Raw genomic sequence first — 22,281 nt, forward strand, 5'->3', positions numbered from 1 at the left:
TGATTCCTTCACATCAGAAGAAGTTGGTTGAGCTGTTAGTTTCTTTACGGCAGGGGACGTGCGCTTCGCTAATATGAAAGGTCATGATGGGGGGCTCAGACCACCCGAAAGAATGCGATCTTCTGTCATACGAGCAGCATGTTCTACAGCAGCACTGGTATTAGGTAGTGGCTGGGCTGCTAAGACGAAAGCGCGTGATGGTATTGTGAGGGGACTCGCGCTGCCTGGTAGTATACGGACATGATAACCAGCGTCGTTCGGCTGTGTGACATGCTTAGGGTGCCGCTTTGTGACTCTGCTTGCTTCAGCGAGATCATGGCCCTTGGACACAGGAAGTGCAGATGGTTGAGGGAATGGCGTAGAAGTGAAATCTGGGCTGCCAAATGTAGGGAAAGTCGAGTCACTCGAATGGTTGGTGTTAGACCACGAAGTCAGGAAGTCAAATGACTCGGATGTGAAAGATGTGATACTGTCGTCAGGAGTCTGATGAGCGTGGCGACCGTTGGATGAGTCTGAGGGATTTGGAAATAAGAAACCGTCTGGTTGGACATGTTCAGAGGACGTGCTAGAATTTTGGTCCAATGCTGCTATTCCTGCTGCACAACTGTTAAAACAAACTTATCAAAGCCACAAGTGAATCATACGTACTCTCAACCATGCTTTTAGGTAGTTTGACCTCATTCCAGCAGAACCAGCGCTGACAGACGAGTGGCGCAAGCCGATTCAGCAAAATATCATGCATGATTGTCGCTGTGGCCACCTCAGCCTCAGTCTCGAGGGGACAAGAAGATGCAACAGCAGTAACGATCTGAGGGGATGCGCAAAAGTGTCCTGGTTTCTTTAAGAACTCGAATGCTACTGATAGTTTTATTTCGAAGTGATCTTTCTTGAAAAACAGATTCAACAGTAGCTCGAATCATTTAAATGATAAACTTACAATTTCCCCTTGCAAATCAAGATACTCTAGACGATTAGGGACAGGATCCAGCTCAACAGGGAACAAGCGAGGTGACATAGACAACATTGAGTAAAACAACAGTGAAGTGAGCACAGTCAAGAAGTAAGATTATCGAGTCTGTTTGTTCGGTACGAGGCATTTGATAATGGCAGCAAGAATTAAATTAGTCATAATGAACAGTATCGAGTAGGATTTGCAAACACTGAGAGCTCAATTGAATGTGCTATTTTAAAGGGTCAGCACAGAGCTCAACTTCCTAAGCTTTAGTTTTCAATGACATAGTTTGCAATGCCAACATGGATGGTCGAGATATTGTGTTGTGCCCACTGATCAAACGGGGCTCAATTAAATGTGCTACTACTAGTAAAAGGGTCACAAGCAAATATACGAGAGATGCCACAGAGGGCGCAAGAGAAGTGACAGGGGAAAACGAATAGACGAGAGATGCCACAGAGGGCACAAGAGGAGTGATAGGGGAAAACCAATAGACGAGAGATGCCACAGAGGGCAAACGAATAGACGAGAGATGCCACAGAGGGCACAAGAAAACGAATAGACGAGAGATGCCACAGAGGGCACAAGAGGAGTGACAGGGGAAAACCAATAGACGAGAGATGCCACAGAGGGCGCAAGAGAAGTGACAGGGGAAAACCAATAGACGAGAGATGCCACAGAGGGCAAACAAATAGACAAGAGATGCCACAGAGGGTGCAAGAGAATCGAAGCAATGTGACATAGAATTAACGGTATGAAAGTTACAAAGAATGCGATACTAAATCTTCAAGTCTCATGGCCTCCTCGTTCATAGCATCATCTTCAGGACCATTCACGCTACCCTCATCATCTCTGTCTCCATTGGATGCAGTCACTGTCTGGTCTGTAGGAAGACGATCACCTGTGTATCTGTCGAGTGCGTAAATTTGTTGGAGTCGCTTGCGATGGTTGTTGTTGACACGGTGGTGCTTGGCATACAATGTCTTCAACTCAGCTATGAATGGAGAATCTGGGTCATCAGTGAGGAGTGAATCAATAGCTTCCAACGTGGTCCTGTCCTCGTGCTCAAGCCAACAATGTAAGCGTTTGATCTCGACGTTGAGCCGTACAATCTCTTCGTGTGATCGCACCAATTTGAAATACCTCGCGGCCATCTCGCGATTAGCAGACACAGTCCATGGTTTTGTAAGGATATTGTGGCGTGAGTGTTTCAGAACCGAAAATTCACCGAGGGATGCGTAACCGACGATTTCGGTATAGTCGAGCACGGGACATGGTGGATTTTGTAAGGGTGCGAGTCTATTGTACTTCTCCAAAGCCATTTGGATGGCAGCCGAACGTCGTGTGATGGCCTTTGAGATATACTTTCTCATCTTGTAGCCTATGGTAGTCCATGAGTACATCACTTATCTGAATGTCCAATAAGCACCTACCAGTGCTGGCAAGATTAGCCTTTGATAACTCAAAAAGACGCCAAACAACTAAGCCCTCCAATTCCTCAACCGCATGAATGAATTGACGTTCCTGAGAATATCTGACTGCTTGCGTGTATTTTGGGTCATGCGGTAGCCACCGCTCCGTAATGCTGTGACGATGCTCGAAATCTTCGACAACATTCAATTGCAGCTCATATTTGCATAGCACAGATGCATGCTCAGATTCGAATGCTTTGGAATTGTTGTGAGCGGTGGCATTGAGGCCAGATGTGCGAGTGAAATTTGCGGGAGTGTACGTCAGAAAGGGCACAGAAGTAAGACGGCCATATGTTTCTCTAAAACATGCAATGAGAACTACACAAGTAAACAGGGCGCAAAGACGAACTCCGCATATTGAAGCTTCTCAAGCTGTTCAACGTAAGCCACTACAATTGCATCCGAAGTAGGTTCCGTAGCAACCTTGTTGAGATACTCAAACTCCTCATTTCGCCAGTTTATGAAGTCCACATCCGTAAGATCATGGAGCTGCTTGAATTCCTCGAGGATGGGTGTGTTGGTCTCAATGATCTGAAGAGCTTGAACATAGTTGTTGTAAAGAAATGCGCCTGAAATAGTCAGAAAAAAATTGCTGTTGGGCGCTCAAAAAGACATACCAAGGTCTGAGTACCGGTCCATGTCCCACGGATCGAAGTGGAGGTCGAGGAACTACATCCAATGGAAGTATCATGCATGTCGGATCAAAATTGCAGCACTGTTTGAACTAGCGAAGATGCGTTCGCAAGTCTCGAGATCTTCAAGTCCTAGACCATTGAGATACAAAGGGTGATTCTGAAGCTGACAGCAGCAGTCATGAGAAAAGCCGTGGAAGGCGTTTACAACAACCTATAGATTTAGTCCAGCTGCCTTGACTCCGATAGAACTTGTCGCGATTGTTTTGCGAGATGAGCATGCAATATTGTGTCTGATAGCCTGATCCGCGCCGCAGACGTTGAGCAGTCTGTTGACTGTGGCCAGACCATATTTCGCGCTGTTGGATGATTAGCATAGTACAAACGAGAGTTAAAACATGTACAGTTCACCGCTGCGTTTCATTTCAGTTACACTTTCGATGAGCCCATGACGACATGCTAAAAGAAAAATCCCTGTCTGGTCAAACACAGTAATTTTATCATTGTCCACAGCCTTGGCTGCAGTCCAGTTCTCTGTGCAAGCGCCCTATATCGTTGATTCTACCGTGGAGGATTCACCGGTTCGACACCGAACATCATCCTTGAATTGGTCTACCTTGGCCTCAGAAATAAAATACCGGCTCTGAAATAGGCGCGGATCAGCTGATCCTGACCCGTCCAATCGCTTGGCTGAGAAATTGCCGTCCATCGCGTGAAGACGTGCTGGTGACAATAATGACTCATTAGGTTGCTGTAAAATTGATTTAATTATATCTACATATTTGAGAATGGAGCGTTACCTTGAATGTACAGGAAGGACAAGAACCATTGATCTGCCAGGTATTGGGATCTCTGCCCAAGATCCGGTCAACGCGACTCCAAATTTCCCGCAAGATTTGTACAGTGGCTCAAAAAACTGTCCACATGTTTTCACATTTTTCACTATCTATGATATTGTGAGAGAATATACAAACACATCAAGGACATGCTGGTACCATATTGTAGTACTACTTCAGGGCTTCCAATTGAGCCCTATGGCGTGGGAATTGGTCGAGATATGGTGGAGATATGAGGCTTACAAAATGATGACTCATGTGGACAGTTTTTTGACTCAAGTATTTTACAGTGATAATCAGGTATTCTAGTACATTGTGTGACCTCCCTTGGCTTTAATTACTGCCTCTATCCTTCTAGGCATACTCTTAAAACTATATCTAACTATATAAACCAGAATGTCTCATGTGTCATGGTCATAATTACCATGAAAGCCGTCTCCTCTACTCAAAGGGATAATATCTTCTCTTTGTCCTATGCTGGCCTCTCTGCTCATCAAATTTCCTCTAGAACTGAAGTATGCAAGTCTACTGCAGCCAAGTGTATCAAAGAAAGCCACCTGGACAAGGAAAACTCTTGTGGAGGATGTCCACCTCTGCTAATAAGGGGGCTATCATCCAACATATCACTACAGGAAAGGCTAATAATGCCCTCCAAGCCACCCATTATACCAATTCCACCATCACCACCACTGTCTCTTCACAAACTGTGAGGAATGTTCTCAAGGCAGCTCATCTCAAGGCAGTAACAAAGAAGAAATGCCTCTTATCTCTATTAAACATAGGCTGAAAAGACTACCTTTGGCTTGGCCCATCAAAACTGGACTGTAGAGGACTGGAAGCATGTTATATGTTCAGATGAGACCAAAATCAATAGGATTGGGTCAGATGGGAAGGTATATGTATGGAAAAAGAAGAGGGATTTTCTAACAGACAGAGAGGTTAGTGAGGCTGTCAGATTTGGAGGAGGTTCTCTAATGGTATGGGGCTGTATGAGATGGAATGGTGTGGGTATGCCCACTGAAGTTGAGGGGAGGATGGATGCTGAGCAGTATGTGGACATTCTAAATGACCACTTGCTGCCTAGCATAGCTGACTCAGGGATTGATGAAGAAGACATCATTTTCCAACAGGATAATGATCCCAAGCACACATCTAGGAGAGCCAGACAATGGTTTAAAGAACATAATATCAATGTTCTTGACTGACCAGCACAGTCCCCTGATGTCAATGTCATTGAACATCTCTGGGGAATACTCAAGAAGATGCTTCAAGCCTATGAAACCCCCCCTAAAGGAGTATAGGAGCTATGGGAGAGAGTAGCAGTGGAATGGGCAAGGATTACAGCAGAATATTGCCAGAAATTGATTGAGAGTATGCCTAGAAGGATAGAGGCAGTAATTAAAGCCAAGGGAGGTCACACAATGTACTAGAATACCTGATTATCACTGTAAAATACTTGAGTCAAAAAACTGTCCACATGAGTCATCATTTTGTAAGCCTCATATCTCCACCATATCTCGACCAATTCCCACGCCATAGGGCTCAATTGGAAGCCCTGAAGTAGTACTACAATATGGTACCAGCATGTCCTTGATGTGTTTGTATATTCTCTCACAATATCATAGATAATGAAAAATGTGAAAACATGTGGACAGTTTTTTGAGCCACTGTAGATAGATATCGAACGCATCAGAAAATTGATCGCGAAACTGTCGAAAATATGTAATCTGTATAGTAAGTGAGTATGACATCATACATAACACGCTACAACACTTACATCATGCAGTGCACACAAAACCTTCGTGATTGCTTGGATACTAAACGAGGATTGACGTCGTCGTATTTGGTGATATAGTTTGAGGCATTCTATGCGAATAGCGATAGTCAGCCGTAGTGGGGAGCACCCCAAAAGTCCCATGCGAAGGAGGGATGCATTCGCTGGTTCATTAGGACGCTGCTGGATGGTGATGGCATGTGCAAAACCTTTGAATGTGGTTGAGTATAAGTAAGGGCCATGTATTGAAGGAATGAAACCTTACCGGAAATTCCAACAACATCAACGTGAAACATGTTAGACGCAATGGTATTGTCTTCATCAGTTGGTGCTTCATGTCTCCATGCCAAGTAGCCATCAACAAGGGTGGGCATCTGCTCCTTCCAAGCAGCATTGGCATGCTGGCGACGTTTTGTTCGGGTCCGCACATCAATGCGCCCGCGTATAGGAGGTTCCCTAGAGATAAACGTTAGATACCTATGTAGAGGGGGGAAAATGCTTACCGTTCTTGAGAGCATGTCTTGAAAAATTCAGACAAAAGCGGACCACCCACAGGCTCGTCCTCAGCGAACTCATTTATGCTATCATCAACAATCTCGCCTCCAAAGTCCATGGTCTCCAAGGAATCTTGCCCAGCCTCCAACTCGGCTTCAGCGAGCAGCTCCTGCATGCATCTAGAATTGTCTGATGAAAGTGAGCAAGAGACCATCATGAGAATAAGTGACATACCTCAAATCTGGCGCTGTTCTCGCTCCCTGCGAAGCCGCGACTCTCGTATTTGAGAGAGCGATGATCTGGAAGTATGAAGATCCATGGAACTACTGAGAAGAGTCATGGTAACTCTCGACGATGTTGACATCCGTTTTCTCGGGGGAACCATGATGGTGGTAGTGTAGAACCTGAGCAAGGGACACATCGCATGAAGAGTAAAAGCAAGCGCCGGCAAAGACCGATCAACACGAGGTTGGAGCAAACAAAAGGAGCGGCATGAGAATGTCATCGCGTCCATTGAGAGAGCGAGCGATGGTCCATAGGATCCCGAAAACCAAAAGATCGGCTAGAGTTGGGAGAGGGATGAGTGGGATAGCGAGCACGTCGTCAAGGACGATGTGGAGATGGAGAGAGAGGGGCGTGGGAACCATCAGAAGGCGTAGCGGCAGTGTTGTAAGGGAGATATCCGGGGAGATGACAAATCAATAGCCTGATATGTTATTTATATAATGTATGTTATTTATATTATATATATGTTATTTACCCGCCCTCTTAATATTCCTGAAGTCACTGCTGATTGTTGCAGCTATCGCTGAAGTACTGCAGCGTAGGTTTGCCCCCCTCGTTAGTAACAAATATGTTATACTATGTACGTTACTAACAAGTGTGGGAATAGGTGTCACTCAGGTGTAATTCCCACACTGTGTGATTGAAAAATGCGGAAATGTAATGTGTGGGAATAGTGTGGAGAGGCCTAATATGAGGAGGTGATTACACTGCCAGTTTGGGTGAGAAGGTAATGCAGCCCATACTTAGCATCCCCCATGCATCACCACCTACTGATACTTAGCTGTTTTAATGCATTACCCCTACAGGATCTTGTGCAAGAGAGCCTGCTTGTGGCAACTCAAAGTCACAGATGTGTTCCTGCAAAATGACCATGATATTATCTGCATAGTGGGGACAGGGATGGGCAAAACACTTGCCTTCTGGTTGCCGTTAGCCCTCAATGACATGGGCATTCTGATCGTTGTGACTCCACTCGACCAGCTAGGGGAACAAAGCATCTCAATCTCTGCTGAGACGGCAAGCATGGAAAATTTCTGTGTAAGTTAAAGATGATCTGTTAGTTTTGAACATTTAACCAATGTGCTCGCTGCAGGGAATAGAAGACTCATGTTACCGTGCAATCATAACCAGCCCAGAACAGTTGATGAAACCAGGTGGAGAGTTTGAGAAGCTGTTGTGAAATGTTAACTTTGCCTCAAAGTTAATTGGTATCATCTTCAATGAAGCTCACTGCATTGTGAGCTGGGGAGAATTTCAGCCTGAGTACAATGAATTAGAGCACTTGTGTTATATCCTACCTTGTCAGGTACCTTTCATGATTGCATCAGCAACGCTCACATCAGATGCTCTCAGAGACATATGTAGGCTCCTTCACATTCAATTGGAAAATCTCATCCCTATTCATGTATCCACCGACCACCCTAATATCAAGATTGGAGTCCGTAAAATTAAATACTCCCTTGCGTCCTATGCAGATCTTGCATTCCTCATACCTACCGGCATGAAATTAGATGATCCACCACCACCAAAATTCCTCATTTTCTTCGACAGCATCCAAGATGGAATAAGTGCTGCAAAGTACTTGCAGGCGCATCTCCTGCCAGATCTATGAGACAAAGTCAAATGGTTCAACTCCAACATGACCACTGAATTTAAGGAGGCCAAAGTCATGAACCTCTTTGCTGGAGATACATGGGGTCTGTGTACCACAGAGGCATTTGGAATGGTGAGGCATGCGAGCCAAAATCATGATGTTCAGGAGATATTAATTAATGTACAGGGAATGGATGTACCAGATGTGACTTTGGTCATTCAGTGGTGAGCATTGTGCAAGTTGTCCGCCCTTTGGCAGTGGTTTGGTCGTGCAGCCCGAGATCATGCACTGGAAGGGACTGCATTGCTGTTTGCGGAAAAGGAGTACTTTGATGATGTATGTGAAGATAAGCGTAAAAACAAAGCAACAAGTGCACCTGATAGTCAACCGGCTGCCAAACACCGTTTAATTAACAGTTCAACCACTGTTGATATTCCACACCCAGAAGAAGGTGATGGTACTCAGGCTACTAGTAGTGGTTCAGTGGAAAACACACCTATAGTTACTGATGCACAGTTGAGGGAATTAATGAGACCAGCAAGCACATTAGAGAGGGCGTCAAGGCAGAAGAAAGAGAAAGAATTAGATCAAGCAATGGACTTGCTAATCAATGCCAGTTATTGTGGTGTTGGGTGTCATTGGAAGGTATTTAATATCCAATTTGACAATGAATCAGCAGGTGAGATTTTCCTAACTATATTAATAATTGCAATAATATTTTGTAGATTTGAGTCACCTTATATGCAACGCATCAGATGCAGAAGGCTGCTCACATTGTGCCCCAATAATTCCTAAAGTGTGCTGTGACATCCATCACCCTTTAGCATTCTCATCATTTAATCCTATCATTGTCCCTCAACTGCCCAGACTTCCCATCTGCTCTTGACTTGCAAAATATACCATGGGCCCACAGGAGTTCAAATTGTGTGAGGCGCTGGAGGATTGCAGAGACCAGAAGACAGTGGAAATATATGGACGTTCACACCTTATTGATCTCGGTCCAACCATTGTGATGGGTGACTCGGCCCTTGACTGGATTGTTGACTGCACCCATTTTCAGAAGATTAAGATCACTGATGATCTCCGCAAGGAAACACATTGGTCTGTCAATGACAACCTGGCCAGAGAGGTGATTGCTATAATCCACCGCATCATTCCAATTTCGCTCTATACAACTGCCCCCCTAAAACAATGCCCTCTACCTACCACTGTCAATGCACCAAACAGTGGGTTAGATCAACATTCAGCTCACATTGCATCAAATGGTCCACCTGCCGGTGTCAAAAAGGTGCAGAAGTGCAGCACTTGTGGCCAGGCTGGTCATAACAGTAAGTTTTTGCATTACTTCTCCTCATCTCCACTGACTCTACCTTGTGACCAGAACATGGCCACATCTGTCCAATGCATCCATCATGGATACCTTCCGCAGCTGAGAAGGGGAATGTATAGTCTACCACCAAATGCTGGTCCACAGTCATAATATTAGAATATATACACACATCATATATCTTACCTACTACCAGACTAATTCAACAGCAATATCATCAACTGATGGGCGCTCATCCTCACCTTCCCCAACAACAGCGGCTTCTTGCTCTCCACCTTTGTTATCTATGCTACTCTTTTCCATCAACTCCTGTCCCTTGGCAAGGATGTCAGGGATGCTGTGTATTTCATTTACAGAGTGTTTTGTCATGCATTCACATAGGATTTGGAATGTTTTCACTCCAAATTTGGGGCACATACTTGGCTAAGGGTGCAGCACAAGAGCTGAAGCCAAGCCCCGACCCCTCCGCTTCTTGAGCCTGGCACAGTACCTAACATGCAGATTGAAGACATTCTCCTGTTTCAAGGTCACCGTGGAAGAGAACCACATACTCTGAGATGTCAGGCATGTCGGGATCATCAATGACTGCAGGATCTCTGATTCCGCCCTGCTCTAGCAGGTTGACAATGCTTTGTATATTCCCTATGACAGTAGAATTACTGATATCCATTGCAGATGTAGCAATAATTGGCATTTTGGTGATAGGGATGGCTTCAATAGCCTTGGGTTCGTGAAGTTTGTCGCAGAATTGAGAAAAGTATGGAGGGCAGTATGAGACGAGGTCCAAGAGAAACTTCCATGAATTAAATCTATCGTGGCAGCCAAGACCTGAGTCACCGGGTGTGTTCACATGAAGAACAAGCAGATCTGCCCATCCCTTCTTTGGTGGCGGTTCTGCTCGGGTATTAAACGGCGACATCTTCCACAACTCTTCAGAACACCTAAGTTCTTCCTTGGAGATGTCATGCTGCAGTGGGAACATCAGACCTGATGTTAGATGCTTGAGAGATTCCATTGAATTTTCAATCTTGTGCTCATGGGTTTTCAGGTCTACATCAAAGTTTTCATAGGCATATGTCGTGAGAAGTGACTGTCCGAGTGACCGGAGGTGTTGGTGGGTTTGCACTGCTAATGATTGTGTCGCAGCATGAATACTGTCCGAGTGACCGGAGGTGTTGGTGGGTTTGCACTGCTAATGATTGTGTCACAGCATGAATAGCATTCACAGACACTGATATACAGATCTGTTCCAGTGTTTCAATAACTTTTTGCAGTGTGTGCATCGATTGTAGGAACATCCCGAGTAGACTTTGCAAGGTATTTGAACACTGATTCGTGCTTCTTATCATGATGCTCAGAACGGTGATTTTTTTCTTGATTACATGTAGCAATGTCAGTAAAATTGATTCAGAAGGCAGTGAAATAACACACAAGCAAGGTCTTTGCTGCCCATTGTTTTTGCTGTTTGGTTCTCTCAAATTCCGCATTGTTGCCAAGCCTTAATATTAACAATCCCTCGAGATCCCCTTCCCCAATCTCCTCCCAGTAAGCCTCTTCATCACTATTGCTATTTTCCATGATGACATCACTGTCATGATCTCTCTCGACGGTTACTTTAGATTGTGTTCCCCCAGACAGCATGCTCTTGAGCAAGTTCCATGTAACTGGTGCATATTTCTCCATGATTCTGGCTAACTCGGCCACCCTAAAATCCTCCAGTTGCTTCACCATAGTGTGTGTTACATCAAAATGTGTTGTGCTACCCTTAGCAGCAAGGTTATGAATTTCTCATGCACAGATGTCCTTCATAATATCAGTAGCCCATTTTGATGCAATACTTGAAGTTTGTTTTGTAAGAGCCTTAAGAATTTCACGTTTCACGTCCATTTGAGAGGATATCTTTTACAGCCAGATGAGCACTATGTTTTTCACTTGAGAGAAGCACCAGTATAAATTCTGAAGCTGCAATTCCAACGCGCTGCAGGGTTTCAAGAACGTCGTCCACTGGGTCAGTTAATGACATATTGATATATACACATATATTTGTTAGCGATACAATATCTAATTGAACTATTTGTGACTCCGCTGTCTCTTTCTGGGTTTTGCAACAGTGACTGACCTTGTTTACAATCATTTTGTTTCCAACCACTGGTGGAGAGGTTGGGTGGATAAGGTTGGGCTGGGTTTGAAAGATTTGCACATGTTTCCGGTTTACTAAGCATGGTACTACTGCCCTAGTAGACCACCCGCCCTTACCTCTCCAGCAGTGGTGGGGAGGAGCCTGGTGTGAGACCAACTTCAATGGCAAGTTCAAAAGTGGGTTCAAAGACTGCCCTGTCCACTCATGCAGTGACAACGCCACCCGTATGCAGCTCCAGTGGTTATCAGAGGTGTCCCACTGACAAAGAGAATTACTTGTAGTAAGTGCCATTTTTTTGGCTGGTAACCAAACATCGCTAACAGACTGACATACTGGCCATAGTCTTTGAAGTTCAACAAGTTGGGCGTTGCCACCAAGACAAGCATAAGAAGTCTAGTCAGCAAACCATCAAGGCACTCTGCGCTGTCTACAGAGCCCACCCAGAAGTGTTTGATGAAGAGCCTACCAAGCTCCATAGTGACATCAACACCAAGGAAGATACCATGGTCAGTCTGAATTTTTTAACTGCGGGCAAATACTCACTCCAGCACCTAATTAGTTCACAGATCAAAGTATGCACACAAAGCTTGCTGGTGCAAAGACACTCACATTCAGCAATGGAAAATGCCACCATCATACTCTCACCTCACACCTCTTGCGCATGACTTGGGCTCCTCTTGCAAGTCTATCCATTTGAGTGCTAGCAGTGGCCACGACTCTGAGCCAGATGACAATGACACTAACTTACTTAATAGTGATGATGAGTTGGCTGATGACCATGATGCAGATGAGGCTGTGGATGATGATGACAAAGTCAAGTCGGTGGCTCAGAGTACCAAGTGGCCCTTGGACACAACATTTGAAGAACCAATGATGCCAAAGATAAAGAAAGGTATGGGTGGGTCAGGCCAGTATTTGAAGGCTGCCAACTTTGATGGAATCACCAAGGAAATCCTCACTTCAGCGACCACACTTTTCCAGTGCCTGATCATCACTCAGTCACCATTTCCTGACTCCATCATTGTTGAGACAAAGCTGCCAAGCAGGCTTGGCATGAATCATGCCAGACAAAAGGCATCAATGTCCAGCTGACACCTGTGTTGATGAAAATGGTGAGCTGTCTAATCTCACTGTGGTCTTGGACTAATTCATTTTGCTGTTAGATATCATGCTGGCTCAAGAAGTGTAGGGGTTGGGGCTTGGCTTCAGCTCTTGCACTGCGCCCTTAGCTGAGTATGTGCCCCGAATTTGGAGTGGATCCAACATTGTCCAACGATAGGACAAGTAGACCGCTTAGGTCCACTTTGAGGGTCAGGAGGTAAGTGCTACTAGCGGCGGGCCAACTAGGAGCGGAGCGGAGAAGGCAGAGGATAATGCGGAAGGTGGAAAGGAACAGGGGGAATACTTGATAGGGGCGGGGAAGTAAGGAGAAGACTTAGAGCACAGCTCTAAGTCAGAGTGGAGGATCGGAGGTGACAACAAGATGAAACTTGTGTCTGGAGGAGGCAAGGTCCTACTGAGAATTCTCACAAGTAGAGACTGCAAGAAGACAAGTAATATTAAGACTGAGGAAATATCTAAGTACAGGATATGTTATATACTTCTAAGTATGAGGCAGTGATCAGGATAACTATGTTGTAAAGGTATGTACCAAGGATATAATTTGTAAGTACTTACACAGGCGAAGACATAAGTCAGAGCGGATATCGATATGTATGTGTTGGATCAGTGATCGAGCGGTAAGAAGAATTACTGGTGATCCAGAAGTAAGGGTCTATTGTACCGAAGGGGAAAGTATATCTAAAAGGGGAAAGAGGTTCCAGTTGAATGGAGATGTTATGGAAGAGGACCGGTTGGGCAGTCGAGCGGAAGCATAGGAGCGGAATGCGGACTGTGATTGGATGGAGTGGAGGATGGATGGAGTGGAGGATGGATGGAGTGGAGGTAGTCGGAAAGCGGAGCAGATATTAATATCAGAGCAGTCAGATCAGGTATGACATTTGCAATCCAGATCTTGAAGCACACCTCTCACGTGCATAGTGAGCTTAAGACGAAGATGCAATCCCTGACAGGGTCACTTTTTGGCTTCTGCGCGAGCAACAATAGGGATGTCATCAGGTGTAACCATGATCACACCAAGAATCTCAAAGAAGGTTCATTGTTTGCTTACCAGGTATATCATGGATTGTCAGCGCTATCTACTACATCATGATCCTAACTGTTATACTACTAGGACTGGGAGTCAAAGCACGGCATCTACAAGACAGATTTGCTGCAGATGGGTGCCAATCATATGTGGTTTGCAAACCACAATGATGAGGATGTCATTCACCATGAGTACTTCAACCCCTTCCCAGTTGAAACCATGACCCTCATGCTCACAGCTGTTAGTTGCCAACCCAGTTCTTACTAATACCACTGATCATGTTGACACTGAACAGATTAAATGTTGTATTGATGAATGGATTACTGGAGTCAAGGAAGATATCAAGTTCTAAGCTTCAACTTATGCATCTGTCTACCATGGTCATCTCGACTCATTGCAATGCTTCAAGGAACACACTGCCCCATACAAACTCCTTGATAAAATCTGCATTGATCTCCATGACTTGGCTTGGTGTGTTCGGCTCCACTGATGAAAACTTTTCTAACATAATTTTGAAGGTTTCATGCGGGTGTCGACTCTCTTCTCACAATGTCTACCAGGTCTCATGTCAGCGAAGAAGCATTCAATGATACTATGCAGGAGTACAAGCTTGAGCTGCAGGATGAAGCTAGTAATGAGGAACATGAAGTGAGAGATGGGGCTGGGGCTGAGGGTGAATTAATTGATTGAAGGCTCATTGGTAATATACATGTTTGTGCTATTTGAATGTAATCCAAGTCTGCCATTGCAAGGCACACTGTCATATACCTGATCCGACTGCTCTAATATCAATATCCTCTCTGCTTTCCGATCACCTCCACTCCACCCATCCTCCGCTCTGTCCAATCATTGTCTGCATCCGCTCCTACGTTTCTGCTCAACTGCTCAACTGGTCCCCTTCCATAACATCTCCATTCAACTGGACCTCTTTCCCTTTTTAGATATATACTTTCCCCTTCGGTACATAGACCCTTACTTCCAGATCACCGGTAATTCCTATTACCGCTCGATCACTGATCCAACACGTACATATCGATATCCGCTCTGACTTATGTCTTCGCCTGTGTAAGTACTTACAAATTATATCCTTGGCACATAGCTTTACAACATAGTTATCCTGGTCACTGCCTCATACATAGAAGTATATAACATATCATGTACTTAGATATTTTCCTCAGTCTTAATATTACTTGTCTTCTCGCAGTTACCTCTTGTGAGAATTCCCAGTAGGACCTTGCCTCCTCTGGACACAAGTCTCAACTTGTTGTCACCTCCAACCCTCCGACCCTCCACTCCGACTTAGAGCCATGCTCTAAGTGTTCCTCTTATTCCTCTGCCCCTATCAATATTCCCCTGATCCCTTTTCCCAGCCTCCGCATTATCCTCCGCCTTCCCCACCCCTACCAAACCTTCCCCCTGCTCCTATCCACCCTCCGCATCACTCCCCGCCTTCTCCGCTCTGCTCCTAGTTGGCTCACCGCTAGTAGCTCTTACTTCCTGACCCTCAAAGTGGACCTAAGCGGTTCACTCGTCCTATCATCGGACAATGTTGGACCCACTCCAAATTCGGGGCATGTACTCGGCTAAGGGTGCAGCGCAAGAGCTGAAGCCAAGCCCTGACCCCTCTGCCTCCTGAGCCAGCACGGTACCTAACACACACATATCATACTATTTTGCATGATTAGGAGGCTCCGACAATGTTCACTACTAGTTTACCAAGTTACTAATGGATCTATATAGTGCCACATATTCCTATGATACAGGTAATATGTTGCGTGCTCTCATTGTGTGTAGCACATGATAGTATTATGTTGAAGCCTCAGGTGCTACATGGCACTACAGATTGGGGATGGCAGTAGTGCTACATATGGTATGTACACTACAGAGTACTATATGTTCATCCGTATTTTTCCTGATGGGAGACTAGGTCAACAGGATCGGTCCCTGTGGTGCTATGTGCTTACCCTCTCCTGGTGGTTCATCCCATGGAATTTTTTTTCCTGCAGCTCCAGCCCTCCAGGTTGGTAGGGTGCCTGTTCCTATTGATACCTAGAATATATAAATCACATAGCTGTATGAGAATAGCAACAGAATCCTTCTCTAGAATGGAATATCTCCTCCTGGCTATAATTCTGCATATTTTCGCATTTTTGAGGTTTTTCCATTGCATAAACTATCCAAACTGTTTATAGTTAACTTCTAGTACATATATCAAGTCTTTTCATGGCAAGGATCAGACAGGAATATGTCAGAATATTAATATCAGGGGTATGTCAGGGAGATTTGCTGATAAGTAATCTAGGGTCTCATGAGGATACATCTGTGTAATCAGCCACATGCTATATGGTGGGCCTATACCCATTATACCATCTCTGAATTGGTAGAAAGATCCATTCATATCTGAGTGAGTGATAAGCAAAGTAAATGTATGATTATGGTCTGACCATGTATGTAATAGGAGAAATACATGAATATACTAATATCTAGGTTGAATATTTTGTTACAAATGAACTAAATAGAATGTAGACTACCTAACCCTTATACCTTGATGGATCCTTCTAATACTCGGGGGCTGTGTTCCCTAGTATGTATAGTGTATATTGTGATAGTCCGATTATAATATACCGTCCTATACCTGTCTGACAGTCCTAATCAGTGAAAATAGGGGATATACCCTTGATATTAATATTCTGACATATTCCTGTCTGATCCTTGCCATTAAAAGACTTGAGATATGTACTAGAAGTGAAATATAAACAGTTTGGATAGTTTGTGCAATGGAAAAACCTCGAAAATGCGAAAATATGCAGTAGTATAGCCGGGAGGAGATATTCCATTCTAGAGAAGGATTCTGTTGCTATTCTCATACAGCTATGTAATTTATATATTCTAGATATCAATAGAAACAGGCACCCTACCAATCTGGAGGGCTGGAGCTGCAGGAAAAAATTTCCCATCAGATGAACCACCAGGAGAGGATAAGCACATAGCACCACAGGGACTGACCCTGTTGACCTAGTCTCCTGATATATTGCATATGCTATTGAAGGGATGTTGGGGATCATATTTACAAGTCTATATACCTAAAGCTCAAAAAATGTGTAGCCATTTTCTATTTTATGCTAGTACAGCACAGTGCATGATATAGGGCGCTCTAGGAGGTAAAAAAATAAGGGCTGGGATAGGTACATATATGTTTAAAAACATATTCTAAACACGCTAGAGTACCCCAATACCGGAGGGGCAAAAATGCGAAATAGTTTTTGATATGTTTTCTATTATGTCACACTTGCAGAGGCTCTGTACCAGGTATTAGTGCAAAAATAAAGAGAGAAAGCGGTCTATTATATTCTATTATGTGTATATAACCCATACTACTACATAAATGCAAGCTGTATCTAATTGTGATGTGGTTGGTGAGCCAGGGATGGATGGGGAGGGTGTGGGAAAGGTTGATATTGTGGATAATACCCAAAATGGGCTATGTTTTGGGTGTTGTGGAGAAGTTCCCACAGTAGGTGGCTGAAAATGCGAACATGTGGGCTTATACAGCAAGATTTGTAATTTAGAATGTAGGATACATTCCCCATGGACAGTGGACAATTAGAGTAGATGATGTATCGGACTTTTTGGCTAATAGTCCATAAAAGATATATCTATATAACACTATCGACTGTAAGTATCTACAGCATGCGAAATCAACCCTGTGAAATAGCAGGTCTCTCCATCTCCTCCACCACCCTCGACTATTAATTTGGCCCATTATCGAACGTTCCTCCACGGCAACCTTTTGCAATCGGGACCATGCCCCACAAAGAGGCAGAGTCAAGCGCATCAGCAAGGCGGACAGATGTGGGACGAAAAGCGCTGTCAGACTCACCAGTGTTTGTGAAACCTATTCGGAAGAGCGAGAAGAATCCGCCACCATATGGTGCACAGCACCGCCAGGATGCACTTTGGAAAGGTGAGCAATCACATTGTTATGCTTGCTGACTTACTCAAAAAAGCAGGCGGGAATGAAGCACTCCCTCCTGAATGGTGGCAGTTTGAGAGGCTGGATGGTACAACGGACTATCAAGACAACTCACTCATAATGAATTCATGGAACCGACCTTTACCAGGGGTACGACTAGGTGAAAGAACAATGTAGCACTAGAAGCGAGGAACTCATGGTTGAGCATAGATTATCCTGGGGATCTTGTTGTTTCCAGATGCGAATGGCATATATCACCACTCGGTCGGTCCTACTTGGTCAATCACAACACTCAGACCACATCGTGGAAGAAACCAACGCCAGAATGTCCACCAGGGAGCCTGACGCCAGAGTGCATTATCGAAGGTCACTCTCAATGCATATGGAGCTTTGTGTGCTTGAGCACCAATGGCAATATAATGAGCATTTCAGAAGACAGTTCCATTCGGCAGTGGACGAGAGACGGAGAGCCTGTAGGGAAGCCTTGGGGTGGTGACGGAGGAGGGGTAGGCTCAATGGCGGTATCTCTGGATGAAATGATGGTCGTATGCGGAAGTGCAGACGGCAGGCTACGGTTGTGGAACATCAAAGAGGGCAGCATGGTCGGCAACCCATGGGAGGGGCATATTGCTCCAGTGATATGCCTTGATTGGTCTCCCAATGCCCTGGAGATAGTAAGTGGATCGGAAGACGGCACCATACGACGCTGGAACCCAGATACTGGGCGACAAATAGCACCACCAATAGAGATCAGTCATGGTTGGGTGTATGCTGTCAAATACTCTCCACAAGGTGACAAGTTCGCGAGCGGCGGTGAGGACGACATGATCCGCGTGTGTTCAAAGGACGGTGAGCTGCTCATCAAGATCAAGGGACATGAAGACATGGTGGTGTCGTTGTGTTGGTCTCCGAAAATGGCGGTTGATTGATGGGCAGGAGCTTGTGACTTTTCGAGGTCATACCAACAGCGTCATGTCCATCAGTCTGACCCAGGATGAATGTTATCTTGTTAGCGCATCATATGATTACTCAGTTCGCATATGGGACCTCAAGACCAATCAGCCAGTTGGAGACCCACTCTTGCATGACGACGGAGTCGTGGCTCTTGACATCTCCATTGATGGAAAATACATTGCTAGTGCTGGATTTGATGCAAAAATCTATGTATGGAGCATGGAGGCTGCGCTCACACAGCATGGTGAAGATAACGTGAGCATACTTTTGTGTTGTCGGCATCTTTTCTAAGCGGGTTTTGGTTGGTATTCAGACTGCTAATGATGGCAATGCAAAACCCGACACGAAGCTCAAGGCAAGTCATCACTGCTTCTCTCTAACACTGCATCTGACCTGTTCGCTAGGGGTGTGTAGCCCAACCGAGAGATGTGCGTCCATCAATTGTTAACTAATTCTTCAAACACTCATTCATCTCGTTAGAACTTAGACCTCCTTCTGGTCTCTAGACAGCGGGCGAATAACAGAGGGGTGGCAAAATATGTCAGTATAACTTTTCGTTCCTGAGCTCTTGCAAGGTTGACCCTGATACAGGGCAATGACTTCTGGAACACTGATGGGAACCGCACACCTCATCGCACAGCTTCACCTGCCACGAACCCATCATCCGCCACTCATTGGCGCAATCTATTCGGTTCACTGGGTTTCAGCACTCCATCTGCAGATATACCCCAAGCAATACCGCTCCAGCCCAGGCGTTGGAATTTCAGATCTCCCATAAGAATGTCGAAGCAGCCCGTCGACTCGGTTGTTGCTCCTTGTCGCGAGGATGACGTGAGTCACTCGTCCCCACTAATATTTGCCTGTTTCTTACTATTCAAATAAATTTGCAGAGATATGGCATCGCTCCTGAGACTGACGAAGAAGCGGCGGCAGCTATGCAACGCCTAAACGGCAACAATGCTGACAGTTCAATGCAACAAGGTCAAGTTTCAGCAGAGGCACAAGGGTCTAACGCAATACAAACACAAGGCTCAACTGATGGGGTGGGGGAAACTTCCTACGAAGTGAGCTGCTGCAGATTCTTCTTTGGTTGCCGTCATTCTGCCTCGCATCAGGCATGAGGTCAGTATCTGATGAAGCCCTCTCTGCTATTTGATGATGGTTTTCTCTTTTCCCTTTCGTGTACATTTACAGGCTATTTCTCACGCTCCTGCCATCCTATGTACATTGAGCATTCGATTGTATTCGTCTCGATCACCCTATGCTATGAAGTATCACGCATGAGATCGCCAAAATGCACTATGGGAAACCTCACTGATTCAAAGCAACTGTGCTCATTGGCACCAGACTAGCGTGCTGGACATGGAACACTGTCCCACGAAATTCCTCCACTTACATGGTTTCATTTGATCGGCCTTTACGGTGTGGACAGGTGCGTTGAGAGAGTGAGGTCGTGAACGAGAGACTCACTGATGACGCTGAACCGTATTACCAAGCAGTTGATTGATGGAGATTCGGGACAAGTCGCGGTTCTTCCTGGTCACACCAAAATGCCCTGGAGACCTGTGTCTGACTCCCGATGCAAAGACTTCTTAGTTCGTGGGCGTGTGTTTTGTACGTAGATTCTTTTTCTTACTTTACAATTCAGAATCCTCACTGCTCGGTCCCCCTTGTGCCCTTGCGTCGATCATACTCCGTTCCCCACCGGGGTGGAGTAGTCAATGCTACAACAGTATGGAGTAGTTGTAACCCATAAATGAGATATGGTGGCAGAGATTACATCTCAGTTCTGTTCATCCATAGAAAATGAGTATCCCTGGTTCTGTGACGGTAGGTACGCAGACACCGGGATACCTGCGATCCCAGTTCCTGGGTAAGTAGACGTCTATGTCATACGATTAGTGCGCCAATCGATCGTGTGCCCCAGGGCTGACTATATGCGTCAATTCAAAGGCGCATCTGCATTATAACAGAAAGAAGGTAGTTTACCAGCATATCGTTTGTGATTACGTTCATCACAGGCATTGTTATCTCCCGCATTGCCGCCTAACCAAACACGGATCTGTCTTCGAGTGAGTAGTGACGTTCGAAGGAAGAGACTGAAAGAGAAACACTAAATCTCGTAGAGTTATTTAGAGAGGTCTTGTTCGACATGAGGGGATCGAAAAGAAATGGTTGAACATGCCCTCTAGGGGAGTTGTAGTATCATAAAGTAGCATAGTCGATATCACGGCCTGTAATGCAGAGATCAGTCATAACTCGCCTCGCTGAGCAGAAATACCTGAGGTTGATAGCTGAAGTTGGAGCCCCTTCAGTGAATTCACCCGTCTGAGACGGGCAGCCGGGCGTGACAATGTACCGATAGAGACGAGCCATCCGGTGTGGGCCGGTGGCAATAATTGTACCGTGATAGACGAGTGGGCCGAGGGTGTGGTGTATCCGAGGCAAACGGATGGGCCGGGGGTATATAGTATACATGGTAGTATAGCAATGTACTATATAGGTGATTATGAATGGTGGTGAATCCAGTGTGTGATAGCGAGTGGGCCGGTAAATAAGGCACAATGGAGACGAGGGGGCTGGTAGATGAGATGCAATGGAGACGAGGGGGCCGGGGAATGGGGTGCAATGGAGACGAGTGGGCCGGCCATATGGGGTGCAATGGAGACGAGGAGGCCGGGGAATAGGGTGCAATGGAGACGGGTGGGCCGGCCGTATGGGGTGCAATGGAGATGGGTGGGCCGGTGTTACAGGGTGCAATGGAGACGGGTGGGCCGGAAGATGAAATGTAATGTAGACGAGGGGGCCGGTGTTACAGGGGTGCAGTGGAGACGGGTAGGCCGGTGAATGAGGTGAAATTGAGACAGGTGGGCCAGCCGTATGGGGTGCAATGGAGATGGGTGGGCCGGTGTTACAGGGTGCAATGGAGACGGGTGGGCCAGAAGATGAAATGTAATGTAGACGAGGGGGCCGGTGTTACAGGGTGCAGTGGAGATGGGTAGGCCGGTAAATGAGGTGAAATTGAGACTGGGTGGGCCAGGTGTTACGGGGTGCAATGGAGATGGGTGGGCCGGTAAACAAGGTGAAATTCGAGCCGGGTGGGCCGGGGTTACGGGGTGCAGTGCAGACAGGGTGGGCCGGTAGAACAGGTGAAATCAAGACGGGTGGGCCGGTAAAGGAGGTGAAATTGAGCCGGGTGGGCCGGGGCTATGGGGTGCAGTGGAGACGGGTGGGCCGGTGGACCAGGTGAAATCAGGACAGGTGGGCCAGGGGCTACGGGGTGCAGTGGAGACGGGTAGGCCGGTTGACCAGGTGAAATCAAGACTGGGTGGGCCGGTAGACCAGGTGAAATCAGGACGGGTGGGCCAGTAGAACAGGTGAAATCAAGACGGGTGGGCCGGTAAAGGAGGTGAAATTGAGCCGGGTGGGCCAGGGGCTATGGGGTGCAGTGGAGATGGGTGGGCCGGTCAACCAGGTGAAATCAAGACAGGTGGGCTGGGGCTACGGGTGCAGTAGAGACGGGTAGGCCGGTTGACCAGGTGAAATCAGGACGGGTGAGCCGGCATTGCGGTGTGCAATAGAGACGGGTGGGCTGGTAAACGAGGTGAAATCGAGCCAGGGTTATGGGGTGCAGTGGAGACGGGTGGGCCGGTCAACCAGGTGAAATCAAGACCAGTGGGCCGGGGCTACCGGGTGCAATG

General features: G+C 46.0%; 6 protein-coding genes across 6 annotated transcripts; 3 read left to right on the forward strand and 3 right to left on the reverse strand.

Annotated features, from left to right (window-relative positions):
• Positions 1-1,713: 1,713 nt before the first annotated feature.
• EDB91DRAFT_1240364 (uncharacterized protein) lies at positions 1,714-3,063 on the reverse strand (the record flags this gene model as incomplete). Its single annotated transcript, XM_041322011.1, has 4 exons — positions 1,714-2,333; positions 2,386-2,723; positions 2,774-2,993; positions 3,042-3,063. The coding sequence occupies 4 exons, from the start codon at positions 3,061-3,063 to the stop codon at positions 1,714-1,716; spliced, it is 1,200 nt and encodes a 399-aa protein (XP_041169087.1).
• A 2,713-nt stretch (positions 3,064-5,776) lies between these two features.
• EDB91DRAFT_1088656 (uncharacterized protein) lies at positions 5,777-6,546 on the reverse strand (the record flags this gene model as incomplete). Its single annotated transcript, XM_041316491.1, has 4 exons — positions 5,777-6,122; positions 6,170-6,330; positions 6,396-6,460; positions 6,489-6,546. The coding sequence occupies 4 exons, from the start codon at positions 6,544-6,546 to the stop codon at positions 5,777-5,779; spliced, it is 630 nt and encodes a 209-aa protein (XP_041169088.1).
• A 1,539-nt stretch (positions 6,547-8,085) lies between these two features.
• On the forward strand, positions 8,086-9,489 carry EDB91DRAFT_1088657 (uncharacterized protein; the record flags this gene model as incomplete). The annotated part of the gene is made up of 6 exons (XM_041316492.1): positions 8,086-8,172; positions 8,227-8,264; positions 8,457-8,719; positions 8,766-8,836; positions 8,954-9,368; positions 9,422-9,489. 6 exons carry the CDS (start codon positions 8,086-8,088, stop codon positions 9,487-9,489), a joined length of 942 nt encoding a protein of 313 aa, XP_041169089.1.
• Positions 9,490-9,857: 368 nt separating this feature from the next.
• On the reverse strand, positions 9,858-11,501 carry EDB91DRAFT_1240365 (uncharacterized protein; the record flags this gene model as incomplete). The annotated part of the gene is made up of 4 exons (XM_041322012.1): positions 9,858-10,521; positions 10,598-10,720; positions 10,878-10,955; positions 11,449-11,501. The coding sequence occupies 4 exons, from the start codon at positions 11,499-11,501 to the stop codon at positions 9,858-9,860; spliced, it is 918 nt and encodes a 305-aa protein (XP_041169090.1).
• An 86-nt stretch (positions 11,502-11,587) lies between these two features.
• On the forward strand, positions 11,588-12,599 carry EDB91DRAFT_1088659 (uncharacterized protein; the record flags this gene model as incomplete). Its single annotated transcript, XM_041316493.1, has 5 exons — positions 11,588-11,590; positions 11,635-11,683; positions 11,740-11,787; positions 11,850-12,013; positions 12,123-12,599. 5 exons carry the CDS (start codon positions 11,588-11,590, stop codon positions 12,597-12,599), a joined length of 741 nt encoding a protein of 246 aa, XP_041169091.1.
• Positions 12,600-13,563: 964 nt separating this feature from the next.
• EDB91DRAFT_1256776 (uncharacterized protein) lies at positions 13,564-14,005 on the forward strand (the record flags this gene model as incomplete). The annotated part of the gene is made up of 3 exons (XM_041324226.1): positions 13,564-13,680; positions 13,741-13,893; positions 13,949-14,005. The coding sequence occupies 3 exons, from the start codon at positions 13,564-13,566 to the stop codon at positions 14,003-14,005; spliced, it is 327 nt and encodes a 108-aa protein (XP_041169092.1).
• Positions 14,006-22,281: the final 8,276 nt, after the last annotated feature.

This window comes from Suillus paluster (genome assembly GCF_016628075.1).
Source record: "Suillus paluster strain FC165 chromosome Unknown EDB91scaffold_216, whole genome shotgun sequence".
NCBI classification, from domain to species: domain Eukaryota; kingdom Fungi; phylum Basidiomycota; class Agaricomycetes; order Boletales; family Suillaceae; genus Suillus; species Suillus paluster.